This window comes from Geotrypetes seraphini, chromosome 12, assembly GCF_902459505.1.
Source record: "Geotrypetes seraphini chromosome 12, aGeoSer1.1, whole genome shotgun sequence".
NCBI classification, from domain to species: Eukaryota; Metazoa; Chordata; class Amphibia; order Gymnophiona; family Dermophiidae; genus Geotrypetes; species Geotrypetes seraphini.
Genome location: NC_047095.1, coordinates 98932498 through 98959652, shown reverse-complemented (window position 1 = coordinate 98959652; position 27155 = coordinate 98932498). Strand labels below are relative to the sequence as shown.

Here is a 27155-nt window from a genome sequence, read left to right as displayed (position 1 = left end):
GTTGGTTCGTACTTTAAGGTTGTGTCCATCTGTCAGTGGAAGGACATAGAGAGTGCTTTACCTTCAGAAATGGCTTTAAAATTAGTTATCCTTATAGTTATAAACAAATGTTTATGTATGCTTGAAATTACCTGTTTAACCTAGCACTACTTAAAATGTACCCCTCACTTCTTAGCTCCATCATTATCTGAGGAACCTCCATTTTAAGAATGGTTTGGGGGAAGAGATGTACATGGATGAAAATGGAGACCTCGTCACTGGATACAATATTTTGAATTTCATCCTTCTTCCTGATGGAAAATTGAAGTATAAAGTTGTTGGACATTATAACCCTTATGCTGCCCCAGGGCAGGATTTCTCCATTGATGAGAAGGCCATCTTGTGGGAGAGATCATTCACCCAGGTCAGATTTAAGTGATGAGAGGTGCTGATCCAAACAGGTATCATGAAACTTGTCAAAATAATGGAGTATTTTGGCTTTATGGGCAAAACATTAGTTCCAGATTCTTTAAAGGTCACTTAAATTGGAATGCTGATCCCAGATGTGTATGTATAGTAATTAGTCAATTGGGGTTAATTGTCACTAATTAGCTGTTACAAGCATGCCTGCATACTTACTTGGAACAAACTCCTGGCTCATTTGAAATAGAAAGAAAGGGGATGGGGCTTGATATACTGCTTTTTCTCTGTGATTACAAAGTGTTTTACATATTTTAGAAAGGTACCTAATTTCTATTTGGTGCAATGAAGTATTAAACAACTTTCCCAGAGTCACAACGAGCTTGTGTGGGAATTGAACTCACAACCTTAGTGATCACTGGCAGCTGCTTGAACCACTTGGCCACTCCACCACTCAGAAAGGAGAAGGTGTTCTGTTTTAGGAAGCAAGTGGAATGTGAGAGGGGCATGATACTGGTTTTTTTCTCTATTTTGAAATTTCTTGGCTGTTCTGCCTTTTTTAACAGATTTTTTTCATTTCACTGTTTTTGTTTTTGTGATAACATAAGAACATAGAATATAAGCATTGCCTCCGCTGGGTCAGACCCGAGGTCCATCGCGCCCAGCAGTCCACTCACGCGGCGGCCCAACAGGTCTAGGACCTGCACAGTAATCTTCAATCTATACCCTTCTATCCCCTTTTCCAGCATGAAAATGTCCAATCCTTTCTTGAACCCAGTACCTTATTCTGCCCTATTACGTCCTCTGGAAGCGCATTCCAGGTGTCTACCACACGTTAGATAAAGAAGAACTTCCTAGCATTTGTTTTGAATCTGTTCTCTTTCAACTTCTCCGAATGCCCTCTTGTTCTTTTCTTTTTCGAAAGTTTGAAGAATCTTTCCCTCACTACTCTCTCTATGCCCTTCATATTATGAATGTATACAACTATACAAAGTAGGGTAAATATAGTCAATTACTGATATTCAATTCATTAAAATACTATACCAAGAATACCATAACATAAAATTAATTAAATATTTAATTTATTGAGTTCTTTAATTCAATTAATATCCTAAAAACTAACAAAATTTATTTTATCTACATTTAAAATCTACAATAACATATAATACAAACTGCAAAATGCTACTAATAACAAAATCATAGGCTGGGAAAAGCTACAGGTACTAGCTAAAGCTTTAAAGTAGAGTCCATCAATCAATCTTCAAGGTTCTTAATTATGTTAAGTTTTGAAGCCATTCAGGCCCAATGAAGCTCACTTAACTTGATGATGAGTCAATTAAAGTCCCAATATCTCCTTAAGTAGTAGGCGGTAGGCTTGACTAGGCCAGTTGTTCCTTACATTAATGATCCAATTAGAAATGCTTAATCAGTTCTGAGGTTCTCTCTTCTTAATCCTTAAAGTTTTCCAGTTTTAATTACTTATATTGTTCAATCAGCATAAGCCTCCGACTCCAGCTGAGTTTCAGTTGTGTCCAATCATCAGGGAGGTTGAAGATATAAGTACTAAGATAAGAAGAGTTTTCTAAATATGAAATACTACAATTAGTGCATTTACTATAGTTAAATACATTCTAATAACCACTAATCCTCAGTTCCTAGTTTTGAATACCTAACTTACAACTGTTTTAACTATTTAAAATTATAACTTTTATCTGAAATTACTTCTGATTCAGATCTCCGGCTGAGATTTCCTGCTGGGAAACATCAAGTGAGGGAACTACCACCACAGAGCTCCTTATATAGGAGGAGACTATCCGGTCACATGACTCCCAATGGCCTATCCTCTGGGAGCTTAATTGTCATCCAATTTAATTTATTATGAATGTATAATAATTTAATATATTATGAATGTATAACAAATCCTTAGATTAGTGAGCTCTAAATATTATTATATAACTTAATTAGTCTTTATAAAGTTATCTCTCTGAAAGATATTAAGTTTCCAAGTTTTATTACAATTTGTTATCCTGTTTATCAAATTTCTGAGCGGGTTTACAATAAAATTTCTAAAAAGAGGGAGAAATACAAACATATGTCATTGCCTGCTGTTAAAAAAAAATATGCTGAAGAACATAGAAAAGAATGCCATAAAATACCTACTTCTATGATTCATGAATTTCATATTTTCTTTTTGGTGAACTGGAACTAACAGCTAGGGGTGGAGGACAGGACTATAAGATTAAGATTAATTGTTGTCCTGTCCAAGGGATTGTGGCTGTTTAATTGAGCCTCTGCTATAGTCAAAACAGCTCAATATTCATGTTATGTTAATTGGTGTAAAAAACTGAACTCCCCCAGAGTTGATTAAAAAGGAGGCTGAGGGAAGGCTAATCTGTATGAGGCCTGGAAGAGGGGAGACTAATTTGCATACTCCCTAAGTTCTCTAATCAAGTTGGTTACTGTTAAATCAGAGAAGCCATAAAGTTCTAGAAGCAAGAAAAACTTGTACTGGACCTATAGAAAGAGTGCTCTGGGGCTACACATCTGATGTGAGGCTTTTGGGGTATTTTTACAAGTGCCTTCCTAAAGCATGAAATATGCTGTTACACATGACAACAATTTAAAAATAAATAAAAGGAGCATTCCATTTCAGAAACAATCGTCCAGTATCAAATGAAGTTACAGAATGTGTTTTCTCAATCCTCAGAGACCTCCACAGTTCAGATGCAGTCCAAGTTGCCATCCTGGTTACAGGAAATTAACCAGGGAAGGAAAGCCCATCTGCTGCTATGACTGTATTCCATGTGCAGAGGGAGAGATCTCCAACCAAACTGGTGGGTGATATCATGGAAAACATGGGATACAAATAAATATAGGGTATCTATTATGATCCCTGTTCTTGAAATTAGGAAGGGATGTAGGTCTCCAAAAAGTGTAATTCAGTTTCAAGTTTCAAGTTTATTTAAAATTTTGTAAACTGCTCTCAGATTTCTAATCTGTGCACATAATAATAAATATTTAAATAAATATGGGGTATCAAGTGCAAACTCACAAATATTGGATATTGAAATTGAATTTCAAAAATAGACACAAAGAATTCCTTAGACAAAAAAAATCAGATGTTCCCAGTCGTGACAAAGGAAACCCAGAAACGTTGACATCAATTTTTGCTTCTTAAACCAGGGGTAACAGTGATGGGTGGTGTTATATTTTATGATACCCATGCATAGATCTTGCTTGGGGGGGCAGGAAGACAGAAGGGGGGCCACGGAGAGACACTCAGGGAGGAACTGGAGGGGGAGAGGGAAAGGGGGCTGCTTTGGGGGAGGGGTGTCCTGGGAGGCAGACAGCTTTGCTTGGTGGGGGAAGACAGAAGGGGGGACATGGAGAGACAGTCAGGTAGGAACTGGAGGGGGAGAGGGAAAGGGGGCTGCTTTGGGGGAGAGGTGTGCTGGGAGGCAGACAGCTTTGCTTAGGGGGAAAACAGAAGGGGGGCCACGGAGAGACAGTCAGGGAGGAACTGGAGGCCAAGAGGGAAAGCAGGCTGCTTTGGGGGAGGGGTGTGTTGGGAGGCAGACAGCTTTGCTTGGGGGAGGTGAGACAGAAGGGGGCCACAGAGAGACAGTCAGGGAGGAACTGGAGGGGGAGAGGGAAAGGGGGCTGCTTTCTAGCACCCGTTAATGTAATGGGCTTTAACACTAGTACATATATATTCTTTGAACCGTCACAGTTAACAGGGTTTCTCTCTATGAAACATCTTGAAGGGAAGATAATAAGTTAAAGTAATTAGAAATACTCCTGTAACCACAATCAGATAATTGCTTTGTCACTCAATAAGATTCTTGGATCTAGAATTTTGGACTATAGCATTGATTAAGTAAGGAATTTCCTTCTTTTTGTTTATGTTCTATTATATGTCTTTATTAATATTCTGCACAAGAGTTGATAATTTTGTTTAAAAGCAAAAAAACCCCAAAAACCAAACCTCACAAAGAACTCATACATAAGATAAGGTGTGGGAAATGCAATGATTGATAGGATAGAGATACAAAGGGAGAACACAGGCTGGGTGGGACTATTTTTTCTTTACAGAATGGCGAAAATATGTGATAAGATTCCTCTCTTCCTACCAGCTGGCCAAGCAATCATAGTGATAATTCAGGAACTACTCTTTGTCTCTTTAAAAACAAAACCACAACAGGGTAGGATACCAGACAGAGAGGGAATAGGATGAAGTTAAGTGGAGATAGTCTCTGGAGTAATTTAAGAAAATGCTTCTTTATAGAAAAGGTGGTAGATATGTGAAATTTCTTCCCAGTGGAAGTAGTGGAGATGAAGACTGTATCTGAATTCTAGATAGTTTGAGACAGGCATGTGGGATCAAGTTTCAAGTTTATTAGGTTTTTATATACCACCTATCAAAGTTATTTAAGTGGTTTTACAATCAGGTACTCAAGCATTTTCCCTAACTGTCCTGGTGGGCTCACAATATATCTAATGTATCTGGGGCTAAGGAGGACTGAGTGACTTGCCAAAACAAAGAGAAATCCAATAAATCTGCAGTGAAGGCAAACACAATAATCAAAAAAAGAACTGCAAATTAGAATGTACAAGGTTCAGGAATGTTTTTTATAAATATATAAAATTGTAATCCAAAATATAGACTCTCATATACATGCTGTGTACAATAACTAAAAATCTATGTATCGAAGACAAGAACATCTTCTGGGCAACTGGAACTCACACTGTGCGGTTGCCCAGAAGAACTTTTACCTTCGATACATACATTTATAGTTATTGTACACACCGTGATGTTCATCATAGGACTCTCTACTTGTGATACATTGGATATTCTGGACCCCTGAGGAAGTACTTTTTCTCTGAAACATGGACTGTGTTGGGTCCGTACTCCATGTATATCAGAGTCTATATTTTGGATTACAATTTTATATATTTTTAATAAACATTCCTAAACCTCGTACATTCCAATCTGCAGTTCTTTTTTGTTTATTGAACTGAGTGACTTGCCCAAGGTCACAAGGAGCATCGTGGGGTTTGAACCCATAACCCCAGGGTGATGAGGCTGTAGCTCCAACCACTGTGCCACACAAATAATGGATGGGGAGGATGGATGGTGGGGAAGGGCAGACTGGATGGGCCATTAGGCCTTTAATTGCTGTCTTTCTATGAAAACTGAGGCCCTCAGCTTAGTCTAAGCACAGAGATAGCCTGAAAGAAAAAAATGCACTGGAGATAACTAATATATTCTTCCAGTGCCCCATCATTACGTTGTTGATGGTGAGTTTACTTGTTGCAGACCCCCATAGAACACAACCTGTTACATATGAGCTTCCTTTGGTAGTTCCCATTTTTATCATACATGTAGGTTTTTTGGCCATGTATTTTGGCATATATTATTTTCCTATTGTTCATTATATTATTTACATTCTTTTCCCATTGTTCATTTTATTACAAGGTTATATAATCTGATGCCTGTAAGACTGTTCCAACATACTGCTGTCTGTCTGAATGCTAGCTTACAGTGTTAAGGTTTGTTTTGATAAGTCACTCAATGTCCATCCAGATGCTCATTTATTGCCCTAAGTGAAACGGCCAGGTCCCAATTTGTATTAGCCTCGTTCTGCTGTCCACACTACAGATGCATCCGGGTACACCTCTTTAGAAAGAAATCACACATGCAGTTGTATGGCCAAATAAATGTTCCCTTTATTCAGAGCACTGACACATATTTATAGCATTTCACATGGGTCAGATTTTCAGTATCTGACTGTAGGAAAGACCATATTTGGTAATAGGATACATAAAAAGCAACTAGAAAAAGGTAGCAAACATAAGGAAGGGAGGAAGTTTCTATCTATGGCATATAATACTGTCTTGTCTATGGTCTAGCAATGTTTCTTTTTTAACAAATGTTTCTTATCAAAACAAGTCAACTACAGAACAAAATGGGGACACAGAGCTCAGAACACAAAAAGAAAAGACCTTGTGGTTTCTTGGCAAAATGATAACTGTTTCAGCAGTTCCTTTTACACAAGCAAGAATAGAAGAACTTACAAAGAATATATGTGCCCCTTCAATCCCCTATTACGTCATGAAAATGACGTCATAAGTGTACGGCATGAGCTTGGAGGGAGAGATATTCCAGATATGTTCTATGATATATATTTCAATAAGAAGGTATTTAACCCATTCTTGCATCCAGCTAGAGTATTGGTCCCAAGGATTAAATAACCCAGAATTACATTTGAGCTCAGCAGAGATCTTCCAATTTAAGGTGGGAGACAACACATGAACAGGTGAAAAACAACATAATCCAAGCAACATTGGCTTGTACCTAATCCCTGGCCTTGTACCCATCGGGGACCCCTCTTGGGACACCAAGAGCAGCAATATAGATATGGGGGGTCAAAGCTTCCGGGAAGGTCAGGGGTCTGTGGTAGGGACCGGTAGGTACTAGCCAGGGCTGCAGTAGAGCGATGAACAGCAGAGTTGACCATATCATGGAATCACAGGGACCAGGCAAGGCAGGCAGGCAGCCAAGAGTGAAAGAGTCAGTCAGCAGGGAGGCCATGCCAGGTTTGGAGAGGAACATGAGCCAGTTTGGTGATGCAGTCCACATCTTCCTCGAGCACGGTACCATCATCATCAAAGTCAAGGCAGCAATTAGAGAGGTGGAACTTGTCACAGACGCCACCTTCCGCAGCCAGCAAGTAATCTAGGGACAGGTGATTCTGGTACATGGCAGTGCAAAAGTTCAAGAACAGCCTGCAAGTGAAGTATGCATTTGAGAAAGTAAATTGGGGTCCAAAAACCCCAGGAGCCATCTTTGGCCCATGTAGCAGGTCCATAAGCAGCAATGATCCATTCAGCAGGCCAGTTGTCACCCCATTTTCCAATCTGTATGGGGTGGAGAGTGCTAACCGCTTTTTGCGACCCCTAGTGTCAAACACAGGGGCTCCCAGGCGTTCGCCGTCGGCCAGCAGTAGCAGAAAGGAGCTGAGACGGATCCAAGTACACATGCACCAGTCCGGTGAGCAGGTAGCCAAGGGTAAGCAAACAGGCCACAGAGCCAATATAAACCATCAGGAGCTAGCCTTCGAGCGTAAGAAGTTCCATGGAGCAGGTACTGAAGAGGAGGTCCTGGTAAATTGAAGATGCAATAATGGAAGTCTGCAAGGCCCACAGTGGAAGTCGTGGGGCTGACGTGAAAGAGAGGTTCTGTGAAGGCAGGTCTAGCATATCCAGCTGGCCACTGTTCTCCCATACCGGTCCCACCACAGACAAAACAATTGCTGACATTAAGAGTCTGGCCTATAGATTCAGCAAACTGTATAAACAGATGTCTAGTTGTGACAGGAAAAACAAAATCTACTTTCATACGGGCAGAAAAACGGGGGAAACATAATAGAAAATAGCACACGAGACACATTCCCATAAAGGACAGGCTCCTCCATGAGTGAAGGTATCCTCATAGGGGCATTGCTTGAAAGGCATTAAGCAATAGAACACATTTGAGATAATAATGCTTCCAATCGAGGAACAGTATGAGGGACAGTACCATGACCGTAAGCAACATCAAATAACATGCATGCATCAAAATACAAAGGCAATGGGTGAGGAGGGTAATGAGGGGCCCTCAGCACCTGCTAAAGGCACTAGGTGGGGGTTGTGATAAACCACAAGCTGCCAGTTACACTCAAACACTTGTAAACAGTTCCTGTCCAAGAAATTAAAAGGTCAGAATGTGGCGTTGTAGGGGTATCAGTCTCTTTAAACTGGTGAGGTCCATACTCAGAGAGAAAGGTGTCTGCACAGACAGGGAGGGACACATCAGCTTGAAAGGAGTTCAAGTATCATCATCCAGCAGCTGAAGTCCAGGGAGGTGAGTCAAAGGAGGACATTTACTTGGTATAAGTACGGAAATGAGAGATAATATGCAGATATACAATGTTCATAAGAGTACAGGGTAATAAGTTTGTGTGGGTTGCGCACAACTAGTAAGGCATTCAAGAGAGACCATAAGGATATACTCAGTGTAGGGCACAAAAAAAAAAAAGAAAAAAAACCATGTCAGAAAGTGTGAATTGAGCATATCCAGTGGGCACCATGGAATAAACACTGTATAGAACCTTTGTCTTAATAATATAACCCCTAACTAAGCAGCGCTCAGGCCATGAAAACAAGAACTAAAAAGATATTGTGTAATTTAGATAGGAAAAAACAAAAATGCAAAAAATGGGGATAAAAAACTCCAAAAATGGCCAATGGCTACCATTTCTGGTACTGGTATCTGCCCCTTATCTTCCTCATTGAAGACAAATGTAAAATATGCTTTTAATCTCTTCACTATGGTCTTGTCTTCCCTGGGAACCACTTCCTGCTTTTCAGTTTCAGGGAATTTAAATACACAATCTTGTAGCTGTATGACTTGGTTTCTACGGGAGCTGTTCTTCTCCTCTCCAAATGTAGCTGGGCTTTTGGATTCATTTCCTGTGTCTTCTCAGTGCTGCTGCTCTCTGTTCCACCTCTTTGCTTTCCATTGTTAGGCTTATGGAAACTAGTAACAAGTGTAGGCAGTTGACACCTCCTGAGAGCTTTGAGCTTGTATAAATTGGTTCCTTGCTTGTATCATGGTATGACCTGTTTAGCAATCCTACCTGCACCTTGGCTTCCTTGTTTTATGGTTTCTACCAGGGATGACTTTATCATACTGAACCTAGACTTAGCAAAAGATAAATTGGTTCCAGGTAGCTTTGAGTACACTTTCCATACATTTCAAGTTTATTAGTTTATTGATTTACCATCCATCAATGATATCAAAATTACTTACAATAAGAGAAACTATATAAAAAAGAAAATAAATAATTAACTAAAACCATTTTTTATTTTTTTTGTAAAGATTTATAAAATGGGTTGTAAACATTACATAACAACATGACCCATTAGGGAGAGGGAAGGGGAATACAACATTATATTTATTAAACAAAAAATAATAATAAAATGGTGAGGGTAAGGGGAAAACAGTCAGTAAGAAAACTGATGGTCTTCCTCTGATGAGGAATTAAGTCTCACATATTGAATGCATCCTTGAATAGGAATGTTTTTAGTTGAGGTTTGAATCTTGCCAGGGAAGACTCTTGCCAGAGGTCTTGGGGCATTGCATTCCAATATACGAGTAGTATCATAAACAATCTGGTGAATGGAGGCTATTATTATTAATAATAATAATAATAATAATAACTTTATTTTGTATACCGCCATACCCAGCGAGTTCTAGGCGGTTCATAGCAGTTAATAAGATTACACACGAAAAATAACATTGGAATTAACAATTTTTTGGAATGTACATGTCGTTGAAGTTCACAGGAATTTAACAATTTTTTGGAGAGTTCAAGTCGACATAAAATACCATCAGTAGGAATATACAAGGAATATACAAGGAGTATACAAGGAATATAATACAAGGAATATACAAGGAATATGCAAGGAATATAGTACATGGAAAATGCTTGAGTACCTGATTGTAAAAACCGCTTAGATAACCTCAATAGGCGGTATATAAAATCCTAATAAAACTTGAAACTTGAAACTTGAATATACAAGAGTGTACAATAGTTGTTTTTTTTGTTTTTTTTTACAGGAAAAAAACATACCGGTTAGGGAAGTTAATTGGTTTGGAGGGTACCTTGGGGAGGGAAGGTGGAGGTTCAAATGGGTTCAAGAGGTTCGATTGAAGGGTACAGATAAGAGTAGAGGTAGATTATAGGGATGGGATTAGAGGTAAGTTACAAAATTAATCAGGGACCACTGTTCAGGCACTAGGCCTGATGGGCCACCGCGGGAGCGGACCGCTGAGCAAGATGGACCTCTGGTTTGACTCAGCGGGGGCAACTTCTTATCTTAAGTGTATTGAAGGGAGTAGAAGCCGCGAGTGGGAGTGTTAGGGATTCTGTCCGTGGAATAAGTGAGTTTTGAGTTTTTTTCTGAAGTCCAGGTAAGTGGGGGCATCAAGTATTATTTGGGCAAGCCATGAGTTTAGTTTGGCTGCCTGGAAGGAGAAGGTTTTGTCAGCGAGTCGTTTGAGAGGACATAGTTTTAGGGAGGGGAAGGCGAATAGATGAATTCTGCGAGAGTTCTTATTGTTGTGATTTAATTTAAAATGGGGGATGAGGTAGCTTGGGGAGAGACCAAACACCTTTTTGAAGCTGAGGCATGAGAACTTGAACAGTACTCTGGATTCAAATGGCAGCCAGTGCAGTTTATGGTAGAAAGGGGTGATATGTTCCCATTTGTTTAGGCCAAATATAAGGCGGACGGCAGTGTTCTGAATCAGTTTTAGTCTCCTGGTGGTTTTCTTCATGGCGCCTAGGTAAATGATGTTGAGGTAATCGAGGATGCTGAGAATGGAGGATTGTACTAGCAGTCGGAATGAGTTGTCATCAAAGTATTTTAGTGTTCTCGGTGTTGTGTATGGCATAAGGATTTTATCAATATAAGCTGGAGAGTGTTCAAGCGTGGTTTTAAAGGTGGTAAGATTTTATAGGTAATTTGATGAGGAATAGGTAGCCAATGAGTATCTCAGAGAAGAGGAGTTACATGGTAATGTTTTTTGGCTTTCTATATGTGTTTTATTGCTGTTTCCTATGTGTGCTCCTTTCTTTCCCCTAACTTTGGGCTGGGTTATGTGTTTACATTTGACTTTAGACTGGGACAATTTAGCCACTCTTTCACTTGTGACTGGTTTCTCTAATTTTACACTGGAGCGCTCAGCAATTTCCCTGTGACAATACAGTATACTACATATAATGACAGGTAAGCCCCTGTTACCGGCTAGAAACACTGCAACCAGCCTAACATTGACTCAACCTGTTCCCCTTCCTAGGGCAAGAAATAAAAGTAGAAAGCTTGGGCAGAAGGCTAAGGTCCCATTAGTAGTTCAAGAGAGGGCAAAAGTAATGCCAGAATCTGCATTGCCACCCTATTCTTCCTTTCTTAAGCATACTGAAAAAGTCTTCTTTAAGCCTCAACCTTGATCCCTGACCAGGGAAGGGTTAAAGATAAGGGTGGGCGACTAGCAAAGTTGACGTGCCTCAGTTACAACATTCAGTTGCTAAGGGAATCTGAGCAATGCAGAAGACTTACCTGGATAAATTCTACTCAGTTGGGGAACCTAATTTACCAGGGCAGCAGAGAACTGGAGAGCTGAGAAACCTCCTAGCCATGTAGGATGCTCAGGAGAGAAACTGGACTCTTTACCCTGTGCCCTGTAGCAGATCTCTAACAAAAGGGAACAGAAAAGTCAGGTACATGGCTCCCAAACAGAAAATTTCCTGGAAGGAGGAATTCCCAGGGAAGAGTATCCAGAAGGTGCTTTAGGAAAATATTGCACCCACTGGTAGGGGGTGGGGAACATCTAACTGAGGACTAAAGCTCTGTGGAAATAGTAGTCGATCTAGATTTGAATAACCCAGAATATATGAACTGGTGTATACCACCAGTCCAGAACCAGAAGAAAGTGTGATAGATGAATGTATTAGTGAGTGAGCTGTTTATGGTAGCAAGGCTGACAATGTTTAAATAGAATGATCCTGAAGATTAAAGAATATGAAATAAACTTGGAGTGAGTATGCAAAGCTATAGGGGTGGGGAGAGACTGAGATAGCCAGCACTGCTGCTAACAGAAGCCTGGTTTAAAGACCATTAAGACAGTGGAATTTGCTTTTAATGCCCCAAGGTTTGCTACCCCAGTGACACTGAATATTAGAAAACCATTGGGTGGGTACAGGATTATAAAATCACTATAAGGGTGGAGGCTCCCACACCTTCTGGACTTAGCCTGATGGAAAGTTCAGTTAGGTGAAAGTGTTTCAGGGCTTCAAAGAAAGCTTGGCCCAAGAACTGTTTGATAGCTTTTCCAGGATTAGTGTGGAGAAAAAATAAAGTAGGAGGCTGTTCATTCATGCTGACAGACAGACCAACTGGGTGAGATGCCCAAAGGGGTGACTGCAAGAATTGAATTGAAGTGCATAGCTTACAGTTGTTTGGAACTGTCTTGGATTAAGGTGATAAACTATTGAGAATAAGTTCCAAGAATAAACTGAATGTCTGAATATAGTTGCATGAAGAGTGAAACATGCTACTGTTTTGAATTCACACCCCTGACAAGATTCTAGATTTCCATACCATTCATCTGCCCACCCTTCCCACTATCCCAATAATGTTTGAGACATTTGATCCTCTTAATAACTTCGACCCATAACTCCTTGATGAAGGGCCAGAGACCCCAGCCCTAACTCATATCCCCAGAACTTATTATGGGTGTCTCTCATGCATTACAAGTGGGGTAATAATGATCCACAATTGCTCATGTTGATATATAAGCCTTTCAGAACTATCTCTAGGGGTCAAATTATCAAATCAATTTGTATCATCCTTATTTGGAAGACTGTAGAACCATGGATTAGAGCCACTGTTTTCAATTTGAGCTTGAAAAGCAACAAACATGTCTGAGAATTGCTCATCTTACTAACCCCCCCAGAGATACCTCCATTAAAGGCTGGGTGATCAATATGAGTAAGAGAAAGGTTAGATTTTCACCAGTGGCATGGTAGGAGTTCAGGATTCAGAGGAATGGTCTAAAATCTGGCAACTAAAATGTAGAGTAATGCTTTTGGGGGGTTAATAATTGGAAGGAGCAGTATATGCTGGGAGGGGTGAGGCTGATATGCATGGATAGAGAGAGGGACCTTGGGGTGATAGTGTCCAAAGATCTAAAGGCAGAAAAACAGTGTGAGAAGGCGGTGGCTGCTGCCAGAAGGATGCTGGGTTGTATAAAGAGAGGTATAACCAGAAGAAGAGCAAAAGTGTTGATGCCCCTGTACAGGTCATTGGTGAGGCCCCACTTGGAGTATTGTGTTTAGTTTTGCAGACCGTATCTGATGAAGGACACAAAAAGATTTGAAGCAGTCCAGTGGAGAGTGATGAAAATGATAGGTTTGCACCAAAAGACGTATGAGAGACTGGAAGCTCTGAATATGTATATCTTAGAGGAAAGGAGGGTCAGGGGAGATATGTATCAGACATTCAAATACTTCAAAGGTATTAACGTAGAACAGAATATTTTCCAGAGAAAGGAAAATGGTAAAACCAGAGGACATAATTTGAGGTTTAGGGGTGGGAGACTCAAGAGCAATGTAAGGAAATTCTTTTTTATAGTGAGGGTGGTGGATGCCTGGAATGCACTCCTGAGAGAGGTGGTGGAGAGGAAAACAGTGACAGAGTTCAAAAAACCATGGGATGAACAAAGGATCTAGGATCAGAAAATAATAGTAAATATTGAAGAACTAAGGCCAGTACTGGGCAGACTTGCATGGTCTGTGTCTGTATATGGCCATTTGGGGGAGGACAGGCTGGGGAGGGCTGGCTGGAGAGGGCTTCAATGGCTGGGAAGATGCAGATGGACTGGAGTGAGCTTTGATAGAGACTTCAGTAGTAGGAACCTAAGAACAGTAGCGGGCAGAGCTTTAGATTATTGCCCAGAAATAGCTAAGAAGAAGAAAAAAATTCCCAACAAACTTTTAGATTGAATTAGGTTGGTCAGACTAGATGGAACAGTTGGGTCTTTATCTGCTCTCATCTACTGTCACTATTTTACTATGTAGACTGGGGGAATGGTTGCATTTTTTTGTGCAATTGTCTGTGGTATCTCCTAGGGGGAAAATGAATGCAGCTGTGTTATATGCAGACATTAGAGTTAAACTACCAGGTGATAACTTAATTTGCAGTTCCAAGTTTCCAAGTTTATTAAAATTTTGTTATCCTGCCTTTTCAAATATCCTTCACTTTCATGCAGTTAGTGTGAATTAGACTGCTTGGCAGAGTTGTGGAGATTATAGGACTCATTCTATTTCAGTGTACTTTAGTAAATAGACCTCATGATATATGTGAGATAATGAGATGATAATCTTCTTTCTCAGATATGGACACCTGTACAACATGTCTGGATGATCAATGGTCAAATCAGAAAAGAGATGCCTGCATCCCAAAAGTGATAACTTTTCTGTCTTTTGAAGAGTCTCTAGGGATTACTTTAACTTCCATAAGCATGTTCTTATTTCTAATCACTGTTGTCATCTTGGTAATCTTTATTTATTACAGAAATACTCCCATAGTGAGAGCTAACAACCGACAACTCAGCTATATTCTCCTCATTTCCCTCATACTCCTCTTCCTCTGTTCATTATTATTCATTGGGCATCCTGAGGATGTTACCTGCATTCTCAGACAGACTACATTTGGGATCACTTTCTCCATTGCTCTCTCCTCTATACTGGCAAAAACCATCACTGTGATCACAGCCTTCCAAGCTACCAAACCAGGAAGCAAGCTCCATAAATGGATGGGTTCCAGGGTCTCTAACTCTATAGTCCTTTTCTGTTCCCTTATTCAAACCATTTTGTGTCTTACCTGGTTGTTCACTGCACCCCCATTTTCATATCTTAATATGAGATCAGAAATTGGAACAATACTAATTGAATGTAATGAAGGGTCAGTAATTGCATTTTACTGTGTTCTGGGCTACCTGGGATTTCTGGCTGGTATAAGCTTCATCATAGCTTTCCTAGCACGAAATCTACCTGACAGATTCAATGAGGCCAAATACATCACCTTCAGCATGCTGGTCTTCTGCAGCGTCTGGATCTCCTTCATTCCAACATACTTGAGCACCAAGGGCAAATATATGGTGGCAGTGGAGATATTTGCTATTCTGGCCTCCAGCACTGGATTGTTGGGTTGTATTTTTCTGCCTAAATGCTATATTATTCTGCTGAGGCCTGAAAGGAACAGCAAGAAGGACCTAAGGAAATTGTAGGGGCCCTTTTACCAAACTGCATTAAATGCTATCACACATTTAATATGGGGAGAATAATTGATTAGAAAGTACATTAAAGCTTTTTGCTGTAATATCTCTGTCAACATGTACTAATCAAAGGTGGTGGGTCATGGAAAGGTATCAGGCATTCCATTGTTGTCCTGCTAGCACTTTAAGATGATCAAATGCAAACTGTATAATGTGAACTTAAATAGAAAAACCTAGGGGGTCAATATTCAACATTGCCTTTTCAAGCTAGTAGTTATACAGTCATGAACCATATTCAGGGATAGTTCCTGCACATCTAAGAGACTAGATTGGACCAGGCAAATGGCAGTTCTATCTTTGGCTGCTTATCTATGTGTGTACTTCCACTAGATCCATAAATCTTCTAGAATGCTCCAAAGGACTTGTATGTGCCAAGGAGAAAAAGGTTGATATCCACAGACCAGGAGAGGAACCTTAGGGCTCCTTTTATCAAGCCATGCTAGCGGTTTAACATGCTTAATAGCATGTGCTAAACCGCTGACTGTGCTAGCTACTACCGCCTCCTCCTAAGCAGGTGGTAGTTTTTGGCCAGCGCAGGGGTTAACGCATGATGAAAAGTTAACCCCGCTAGTGCGGCTTCATAAAAGGAGTCCTTAGTGTCTGATGATATCAAGGTGATAAGCTTTTGTGACTGAAAGATGCAGATAGAGAGACATAACCAGCAGAAGAAAGGATGTGTTAACAGTTCTGTACAAATTTCTGGTGAGGCTTCACTTGGAGTACTGTGTAGAGTTTTGGAGGTGGAATATGGCTAAGGCCAAAATATCTTGAAGCAGTTCAGAGAAAGGCAACACAAATGGAATGGGGCTTTCAGCTGAATATGGATACTACAGAGGAAAGGAGGGGTATGGAGCTATAATACAGACACTGAAATACTTAAAGGTCTTCAGATACAATACAAACGCATCCATTCAGTTGGCTACTTTTCAAAAACCAGCCCAGCTAAGTGGCTGCTTAGTGAGAGAACTAAAACAAACCAGCATCTACATTGTAATTGATATACTCTTAAATAAAAAAAATTGTATTTAAAGTCTTCAAAATGTGCCAACCACCAGCCAAACAATTCTTATGCTTCTTCACTCAATTGGCATATTTATCTTCATCAGACTTAATTTTACTTTTCTTTTAAAGTGCTCTGCAGCATTCATATATGTGTTAAACCACTTCACAGCATATAAATGTCTTTAAAAAGATTTGTACTTAGCTTCAGCAGTAATTTTGTCCTGCTTTCAGTATAGCGATAATTTGCTTTGAATGTTGGGTTGGACCTGTCAACTTGATATTTTTCGCCAGAAGGCTTTTTCAAGAATGAGTCCCCCCCTCCCCTTTTATTTTGCTCTGCTGCATCCTGACAGAATATCTTTAGTCATTTTCAGAGTTTTTTGGCTAAATATTTGCACATGCTTAGTGAGAGGGTCATAAAATTATTCCTTATGGGTGGCGGGTAGTGGTTACAATGGAACAGACTTGTAACATGGATTTTCTGTTTAGAAAATAACATTTTGTGGGATTAAAACTGCAAGAAATAATTATAAGTTGGCACTGAAAAGTTATCAGCCCACTTGAAGCTAGCACAGTTTTCATTGACAAGGTTCAATCAATGATCTGAAACGGTATAAATGCGTTCTTGTTATGGTTCTGCAAATTGTGATGAAGTGTGTTGACCTTGTTTCAGATCATTGATTGAACCATATCAATGAGATTTGTGGAAGTTTCAAGTTGTCTGAGAATTTTTCACAACCCCTCAGAAGGTAATGGGTGAAGGGAACTGTAGTCTCTTTTTTGTTATACTTTGATGACATATTGGGACAGCAGCTTAAAAAGGATATTTGCTTTTAAAGAAGTTCTTGTTTGTCTGTCTTGCCAGTTTAGATTCTAAGCTCTTTCGAGCAGGAACTCTTTTCTTATTCTTTGTGACTGTACAGTGCTGCATGCATCTGGTAGGACTATAGAAATAATTAATAGGAGGAGGAGGAGACTTTATCTCTACATCAATTATTTTTAAAATACATGGAGTGTTTGGGGGTTTGCTCCCCATAATGAACTGAGACAAAGTAAAGCCAAACTCCTTACTTAAGTAACACTCTTGATTTAAGGATGGGTAGGGAGGACAAAGGTGTTACTTATGGGATTAATTTACCTACAACAATAATTTAAAGAACTAAAAATCTGAGGTTTATTTATTACAAGGGAAATGTCTACTCTCTTTTGGTTAAAGAGCAAAACTGAAAAAAGGGGTGTAGTGGTAAAGCTTTAGGCAAATTCACACAATATATGAAAAGCTTACTACTATTAAGTATTGGAAGGACTGCCACAGACGTTCAAACAGAAACTCAAATAATAAAAAAATAATAAATAAATAGTGGAGAAAACAAACTTCAATACAGTGGTTCCTAGGCTGCAAGGTACCTAAAAGGAGCTTGTATCATTATTGGAATAAATAAACTCCACAATATCAATATAAATCAATTGTACACACTGATATTTATCAAAATCTTCCTTATTTATTATTTTTTATTATTCGAGCTTTTGTTTGAACACCTGTGGCAGTCCTTTCAATACTTACTAGTAGTGAGTTTTTCATATCTTGTGTGATTTTGCCTTGTACTCTCTTCAGATGCCAGAGAAAGAAACCTAGGACCAGATGTACAGCAATTCAAACAAGTGGAGAAAAAAGACCTCGGTTAAAGCCACTAATCAAGCAGGTACTCACAAACATACAAGCTCACAAAGTGGTCCCATAACTGTCATAGGTCACAAGAAAAACCCCACTTGTATCTTCTTGTAACAGAGTAATGGTCCAATCCTCACAGGGCATCAGGACAAAGTATAGCCACATAGTCATTAATAACATCCAACAACACAAAAACTATGGCCACTTATCTTATGCTGGTCATCCAGAAAGCTATGTTGAAAACAATTCAAATCCCTACAGGAGTACACCACTTCACAGGATACATCTTCAGGGGAACTATCAAAGCAATGAGCCACTCATAATGTAGCAAACAATGGTGATCCATCTGTTCACAGCGTGCACTTATAAAATCCAGAATGTCAACCCATACAGAGATGCTGGGTGACATTATGACACCATATTGCAGGAGTTCTCCAATTAGAAGAACGCCCACTATTCAATTGCAATATTTAAACCTCTGGCATAAATAGTTTGTAAAGTAAAAATTAATTGTTCTCATTGATGTAGTCTTTGTCTAATATCCCCTCTATGGAAATCAGCATACATTTGTTCTGTTACAAAACATTTGAAATCAGGGAACACATGTCCAGTTGCTATACAGTGGTCCACCAGCAGTTCAATTATCTTTTTACCAAACAAAACTTTGTAACATAAACATCCTAACATGAACAGCACTCTGGCCTCTCCAGGAAGCCAGTGAAATTCTCTGTAGTATGGAGTTAAATGGTTTTCCTTTGTCAGTTTAAAAATTTGACATATTGCAATATTTTTTATCAATCAAAATGTATAAAGATTTTTATGAAAGCCTCCCAGATATACAATATTGAAGTAGTCTAACATACCCAAAATAAGTGACTGAACTAATAATTGAAAGGTATGATGGAGCAAAGCTTCCATAATATGAATAGCATTTATGGACCAGAGCATTGACCTGTGTGGTCATTGATAAATTCATATCCAGATTCTGTATAGGATACCCAGTCTCAGAAGCCTAAGCAGCTTTTGAGAATTGCACATGGGTATCCTATAGAGAATCACATCTGTCCTCACAGACGATGTGTAAGCCTGCCTAATAACCAAATTCTCTAACCAGAGTCCATGTCACAGGCACTGGTTAGAAAATCAGATGCAGTTGAACTTATTATGGCAAAGGATCTCTCTGCTGTGATAAGTTTAGCGAGCAAAAAAGTTCTAGATGATATTAGCTTGAGACAGAAAAATGTGTGCTGCAGCAATATATATATATATATATGTATATGTATATGTATACAGTGGTGCCTCGCATAACGGACGCCTCGCACAGCGAACGCTGCGCACAACGAACTTTATGTCTTGATCCGTACAACGAACTTCGTTTCACATAACGAAGTCGCCCGAGCTGCATCCTTCCGCGCAGGCACTGCGCTTAACTGCCCTCTCTCCGCCTGGTTCCCTCTTGCCCCCCCGACTCCCCGACACGATCGGGGCAAGAGGGAGCTCAAGCCCTCTTGCCCCCCCCCCGACTCCCCGACACAATCGGGGCAAGAGGGAGCTCAAGCCCTCTTGCCCCCCCGACTCTCCGACACGATCGGGGCAAGAGGGAGCTCAAGCCCTCTTGCCCCCCCGACTCCCCGACACGATCGGGGCAAAAGGGAGCTCAAGCCCTCTTGCCCCCCCGACTCCCCGACACGATCGGGGCAAAAGGGAGACCAAGCCCTCTTGCCCCGCCGATTCCCCAACTCCCCGACAATATCGGGCCAGGAGGGAGCCCAAGTCCTCCAGGCCACGGCGACCCCCTAACCCCACCCTGCACTACATTACGGGCAGGAGGGATCCCAGGCCCTCCTGCCCTCGACGCAAACCCCCCCTCCCCCCAACGACCGCCCCCCCCAAGAACCTCCGACTGCCCCCCCAGCCGACCCGCGACCCCCCTGGCCGACCCCCACGACACCCCCAACCCCCTTCCCCGTACCTTTCTGTAGTTGGCCGGACAGACGGGAGCCAAACCCGCCTGTCCGGCAGGCAGCCATCGACGGAATGAGGCCGGATTGGCCCATCCGTCCCAAAGCTCCGCCTACTGGTGGGGCCTAAGGCGCCTGGGCCAATCAGAATAGGCCCGGGAGCCTTAGGTCCCTCCTGGGGGCGGGGCCTGAGGCACATGGGCCCAACCCGACCATGTGCCTCAGGCCCTGCCCCCAGGGCTTGAGCTCCCTCTTGCCCCGATCGTGTCGGGGGTGCCAGGGACTACACGGAGTCACCCACCGTACCATCCGATTCGGGTAAGCGCAGGTATCGGTGGGTGGCTTATTTGCGGGGGAGTGCCTCATTTTACATTTTTTTCTAAAAAGGGGGGGCTGTCTTATTTGATGGCCCTGCCTTATCATCGGGGAAACACGGTAGAAAAAAAAAAAAATGAACAGTTAAGTCCCAGTTTTTGCCGCTGAGACTCTGCCCTCTCACTGTAAAATTAGACTCTACTTAGTCTGTCTTTAAATTTAAAAAATGTGTGTTGTTTTAAAAAACAATTATGTTTTTAGATGTATCTAAATAAAAATAATAACCAAAAATTTATCTTTTTTTATGTCATCTTAGCATATTTTATGCTACAGAACGAATTATTTTTTTTAACATGTATTGTTATGGGAAAACGCGTTTCACACAACGAACGTTTCACATAACAAACTTGCTCCTGGAACGGATTAAGTTCGTTGTGTGAGGCACCACTGTATATGTATATATATATATATATATGTATATATGTATATATATATATATATATGTACATATATATATATATGTATGTAACACTAATATCAATAATAATAATAAAAATTTTTATGTAGTGAGAAGATCTCAGTGTGGATTGGTTAGTCAAATGAACGGAAACCATTCAATCCTTCAGTCTGTGCACTGGTAACCAAGCACACTACACCATCATAGAATCTTATTCGTGTGTAGTGAATCAAAATAACAGTGCACAAAAACACTCGTGATAAATCATACAACATTATATAAAGCTGCAATAACACATTAACTGACAACAAGGTAGAATAACTGCACAGTCTATCCAAAAAGCAGTAAAAAGACTTAAATTAAGTGGATGGCCTGCAATAGCAGGAACTCCCCAAACAAGTTTCACAAGGGGTCCAATTGCAGAAGCTGTTCTCCAGGAAACATAGATGGTTCAATTGATTCAGTTTTGGAAATAATCCTTCAGGAACCTGTCCTAAATGAACTTCCAAGAGAAAATGCCCAGTTTAGAAATGGCAGTTGGAGAGGCAGAACCCAGTGAGTCCCATTTGAACAAGGAAGGGAGCATTACATCATATCTAGGAAGTAAAAATGAAAACAAAAAAGGAAAACAAGAACCAGATCTCAAACTCATAAAATAGAATACCATTCCACACACTCATTCAAACCTGAGGGAAAAACTGCCTTTAACTCAATACTCCTCACAATATTGAATATATCTTTTCTTGTTGCCTACATTATGAGATGGTAAGGAGTCAATAATGAACCATCTAAGTTGTTCAAAAGTGTGCTTTTTCTCCAAGCAGTGGGGGATTATGGGAGCTGTAGTTTTAGCTGTATGAAGTCTACTCTTATGTTCAACTAAGTGGGTTTTTATGGTCCTAAAAGTACGTCCCACATAAATGAGCTGACAAGGACAAATGATGACATAAACAGCCCAAGCTGTAGTACAAGAAGTAATATATTTAAGAGTATATGTCTTGTTGGATTTGGGATTAGTCCAGCTCGTGCATGTCAAAGATGTTTCGCACATAGCACATGAGCCACAAGGCTGATGTCCCATGTTATGACCCCCATGAGATTGAGGATTGCTCTTCTTACAATTCAGCAGATTACCAAGGTTCCTGGTTTTCTTGTATGCTATACATGGACCTTTATTGAATGAGTCATGGATGGAAAGTATATGCCAATGACAGTGTATACTGGCAGCCACATTGGCAGATTGTCAGAATGTGTCAATACACAGTCCTGCTTATCCATAGGAGCTTTGGTTTCAGTTCAAAGAAGGAGCGCAGGGTCGGCATATAGAACCCATTTATAAGCCTGACAGATAGCTTGTGAGTCTCACTCCAGATTTTCTTAAGTCCTTGACTCAGTTGGTACCAATGTTCCCTCTAAGCTGAGCGCATGAGCGATCGCTCACTATTTTCATTGGTGTCGCTCATAATTTTTCTCGTGTCACTCACTAAAATACGCAGTGGGCGCAACTGAAATCGAGTGCGGGCAGAGGTGAGAGGAAGCAGCAGTGGTGGCTCAGGCCAAGTGCCGGCATGGCACCGTGAAAGGGGATGGAAGCGGTGCAAGTCCGGCACTTGTAGTTCTCCTCGGGCGACGCCTTGCCTGCGTGTCCTCCTTGGAGCCTTGTTTTTTTCATCCGCCACTCCGCACCACCGCCTGAAATGTGGTGTGGGCGGGGGGTGGTCTGATGGTGGGAAGCAGAGAGAGCTTGGGGCAGCCGCGACAGTGGCTTTGGTGCCTGTTTCCCCCGATGGTGGCAGCAGTGGCTTTGTGGAGGGTAGGGAGAAAGAAAGAAAGAAAGAAAGGGGGCAGGCAGGGAGACAGAAGGGAAACAGAAAAAAAGAAAGGGGGCATCAAGAGAGAAAAAAGAAAGAAAGGGCAGGAAGACAGGAAGAAAAAGTTAGGGGAGGGAATGAGGTCTGGAGGAGAGGAAGCATACAGGCTGAAAGAAGGAAAGAAAGATTGGATGCACAGTCAGAAGATGAAAGTGCAACCAGAGACTCATGAAATCACCAGACAAGGTAGGAAAAATGATTTTATTTTAAATTTAGTGATCAAAATGTGTCTGAATTTATATATGCTGTCTATATTTTGTGCTATGGCCCCCTTTTACTAAACCGCAATAGTGTTTTTTAGCGCAGGGAGCCTATGAGCGTTGAGAGCAGCGCTGGGCATTTAGCGCAGTTCTCTACATTAAAAACTGCTATTGTGGTTTAATAAAAAGGAAGGGGGGTATATTTGTCTATTTTTCTATGGTTGTTACTGAGGTGACAATGCATAGACTCATCTGCCTTGACCTCTTTGAAAAAAACCCAGAATAGGAATGATAATTAACATTTTCTCAGCGTATAGTGTGCTTTGTGTTTTTTAATTTTATTGTAGGTAGATCATTTTGACTTGATCATTTTAAAATTGCTCGCAAGACGAAAAAGTTTCTATTTATTTATTGCTTTAGGAGACATATGTCACTGTTTCTGTGGTGTTGCATTTTATGCAGAGTCCAGCTTCTTGCTGGTTCAATTTAACCTTTGTCTGTGTATTTCTATTTTATCCCCCCTTTTACAAAACTTTGGAGCATTTTTTAGCGCCAGCAGTGGTGGTAGCAGCTGTGATGCTCAGAATTCTATGAGCGTCAGAGCTGTTACCACCGTGGCTAAAATCCACACTACAGTTTTGTAAAAGGGGGAGGGGTTAGTTTGTGATGACATATTCCATACTAGGCGAAGGTGTTTTCTGTGTTCTGTGTGTTCGAAAGACATGGTTTTCTGTTAGGATTGACGGTGTAGGATTGATCTGTGCTGGTCTGGCTTGTTTAGTTTTACAATGGGTATATTGATGTACTGCTCACTGCAATATGTAAGATGCTGCCTTTTCCTAGATACTCATGTGTGATATGTGGCTTGTTACTAAAAATCATGTTTTTCGTACAGATGGGGGGGGGGAGGTGCCAAAAAATGATGGGCCCCGGGAGTTACATATGCTAGGTACGCCACTATATGTAAAGATACCAGAAAGCTGGTGAAGCAAAAACTTTAAGTAAATTGTTATTCTTCTAAGTTTTGAGTATTTAACCCTCCCACAATCTCATGGCCACTCGTCCTCCGCGCCTGCTCATAAATTTGTGGAGTATGTAACTTGTCGCTCATGCATATTTTTTTTGCACACAACTCATCAATCCTTAGAGGGAACATTGGTTGGTACTTAAGAAAAATTTTTTTGTGTATGTAGGTGACTTTTTTACAACTACATAGGGTGGTGATGGGCACTGCCATGGCCCCTAGCGTGGCTAATCTCTATGTGACTGTCTTTGAGGAAACTCACCTGTACATTTCCAGCTGGTTCCAATATATTTGAGTTTGGTCTAGGTATATAGTTGACATTTTTTTCATCTGGACTGGTAGCCCTGAAAATCTTATTCAATTTAAATCTTGGATTAATAGCCTTGATGTCAATCTTAAATTTACTATGGAATCCAGTGCTCTATCTGTGACGTTTTTGGACACCAGAGTTATGAAACACACTAATGGTACTGGTTTGATTTCCTCTGTCTATTGCAAACCTATTGAAAAAAAAAACACCTATTTGAGAGATGACAGCAGTCACCCTACTCGTCCGATGCAGGCTCTGCTCATAAGCCAATTCCTTTGGATTCACAGAATTTGCTCTATGGTCCAGGATTTCATGAAGGAAGCTAAAATATTGAAAGCCATAATTAAAGAGCAAAATTATCCCCCCTGGGCTACCTGACAGGTTTATATGCTGACCCTGCTCTCCTTCTTTGAACTGAAACCAAAGTGCCTATGGATAAGCAGGACTGCGTGTTGACACATTCTGACAAATCTGCCAATGTGGCTGCCAGTATACACTGTCATTGGCATATACTTTCCATCCATTACTCATTCAATAAAGGTTCATGTATAGCATACAAGAAAACCAGGAACCTTGGTAATCTGCTGAATTGTAAGAAGAGCAATACTCAATCTCATGGGGGTCATAACATGGGACATCAGCCTTGTGGCTCATGTGCTATGTGTGATACATCTTTGACATGCACGAGCTGAACTAATCCCAAATCCAACAAGACATACAGTGGAACCTCGATTTGTGAGTAAACTGGTTTGCAAGTGTTTTGCAAGACGAGCAAAACACTCAGCAAACTTTTGTCTCGCAAACCGAGCACTGCCCTGATAAACGAGCACTCAGCAATGGTGGCCCAGGGGTGAGTACCTGCCTGCGGCTGCTGCAGCGCTTTCAAAGTGGTGGCTTCTTTCCCTCGGGGTCCTTGTGTGGCTGCCCTCCTGCTTCGGCCGATGCCTCCGCCGTCCGTCAGTGCCTCCTGGCTCCCGATCCAAGCCAGCCGCCATCTTGTGCGAGCATGCGCATGACCTCACCTCTCCTCTCCTAAGTCAGCCGCTGCCCCGACAACATGTGTCCTGCGTGCTTGTACGTGGTGAGCGTGTTGTCGGGGCAGCTCTTTATAATTCAGAGTGACAATTTGTGTTTTTCTTTAAAATGTCAATTAAATATATATGAAAAGAAGAATTGCATTAAGGCACTGATTCTTTTTTTTATATATTCTTTATTCATTTTCAAAATTACATTAAGTGTAAAATATATTCATTCACAGTAACATAAAATATATCACTTATAAACAATCATTGGTACATTATATAAATTTTTATCCCTTCCCCTTTCCCATCCCTCCCACCCATATCTTCCATTATTATACAGTATATGTAATAATAAAATATACCCCCCTCCCTATATCCTGACCTGATAATTAAAAGGGAAATAATTTTACTTAATCCTTACAATATTTTGTTAATGGTTTCTTAAAGTATCCCCTTTGTAAAGCAATAAATCTTTCCATTTTATAGATATGGCATAAAGAATTCCACCAAAAGTTGTAATTTAATCTCCTCCAATCCTTCCAATTATATATATATATATAAGGCACTGATTCTATTAAAAATGTAGGCACTGTGGAGAGCATCGTTAAGCATGACTCTATTATTACACTCCTCTCAAATCACTCCTTTCAAATTTCTTGCAAGGACATGTTCAGAAAAACAAGTTTATAAAAACAATCTATATTTAATATTAAATGCACAGGTGAGTGGTTGATGCCCCTAGAGGCTGAACTTTCAGGAGCAGAGTCCTATAAAGATCACATGGCACCCACACAGCTGCAGGATACTCACTCGAATCAGAGTTCACATTAACATCAAGAGGCAGCTTCTCTTGTCAATCTGTAATGTGATCTGTGTCCACCAAAGGGTCTTCTCTATATCAATTTCAAACCTCTTGCTTAGTACTTAATACATAAATTGAATAGGTGGGAAGGTCACCATGACCTTTTCAGAATCCTCCATTAGAAATATTTCAAAGTGGCAGAGCAGGAAAAGCAGTTACTTTTCATTTTGAAATATGGGAGCTCATCCCCTTTTGATTGTATTAATATTTTACACTGATCTCTGGAAGCCAATTGAGAGTCAATGTCCAAAGCTGGATATGCACTTTTCAGAAGATGGCTACTATATGGATGGAGACATTATAATTGGGGGATTTGTTCAACAATACTATGTTGCATTAAATAAATCCTTTAGTAACATAATATATTTTAAACACTCAAAGTAAGTAGCAATGTGTATTACCTCCCACTTCTGAAGTGTTTGTGAGTTGCTCTGAGACTAGCTGTTGGCTTTGAACTGCAGATGTAATTTGAACCTGTATGAAGGATCTTTGGTGATCAATGTCTTATTAGGAGTTTACATTTTCCTTCTTCTAGTATATATAATATTACTGCATATATAATAACATTTGAGGTTTTTGTGTCCTAATTCAGCCTATGAACTCTTGATAAACTATAGCAAATGAATTCTTTCTAGCCAAGCATTGTTAATATGTTATCATTGTTTTGTTTTATTTATCAATTTTAAAACTGATGAGCATGCCTTGATAGTCCTGTTTGAAAATGTCCTCTGACCAGTGAAAAGTACATTTCTTCTTCCATCTTTAGGAAGACAGTGAGAAAGTTTTCCAAGAGGTGTGTTTTGAAAAGATGAGCATTTTCCTTTCTCAACCAACCACCCAAAATAGCAGGAGCAGTCACATTTAAAACACATATTATCCAAAATGAAGACCATTTAGGAGGGGATTCTAGATAAGAAATTACATATCATCAGAGACTCTTCCCTAGTTAATTCCTGATGAGCTGGCTACTCCTGGATTTCCAGCACTACTTGACTGGTTATTGCCACTGAAAATGCAGTGCAACTGAAGCGCTAGCTGATTTGATGTAAGATGGTCTGGGGTAATGCTGATACACAGGAAGTGACATCAGAGAGAAAGCCAAGACCAGTGTGGGCAGAA

At 40.4% G+C, this 27155-nt stretch overlaps 1 protein-coding gene across 1 annotated transcript; it reads left to right on the top strand.

Annotated features, from left to right (window-relative positions):
* Positions 1-226: 226 nt before the first annotated feature.
* Positions 227-15292, top strand: LOC117346159 (vomeronasal type-2 receptor 26-like). Its single transcript, XM_033915561.1, has 3 exons — positions 227-403; positions 3107-3233; positions 14397-15292. Exons 1-3 carry the CDS (start codon positions 227-229, stop codon positions 15290-15292), a joined length of 1200 nt encoding a protein of 399 aa, XP_033771452.1.
* The last annotated feature ends 11863 nt before the right edge of the window (positions 15293-27155 follow it).

Bases quoted from the DNA above. Each gene is read 5' to 3' on its own strand.
- LOC117346159 (XM_033915561.1), top strand. From the start codon at position 227: ATGTACATGGATGAAAATGGAGACCTCGTCACTGGATACAATATTTTG. The intron at 404-3,106 runs GTCAGATTTAAG...CTCAATCCTCAG, and splicing joins GGGAGAGATCATTCACCCAG to AGACCTCCACAGTTCAGATG. The intron at 3,234-14,396 runs GTGGGTGATATC...CTTCTTTCTCAG, and splicing joins AGAGATCTCCAACCAAACTG to ATATGGACACCTGTACAACA.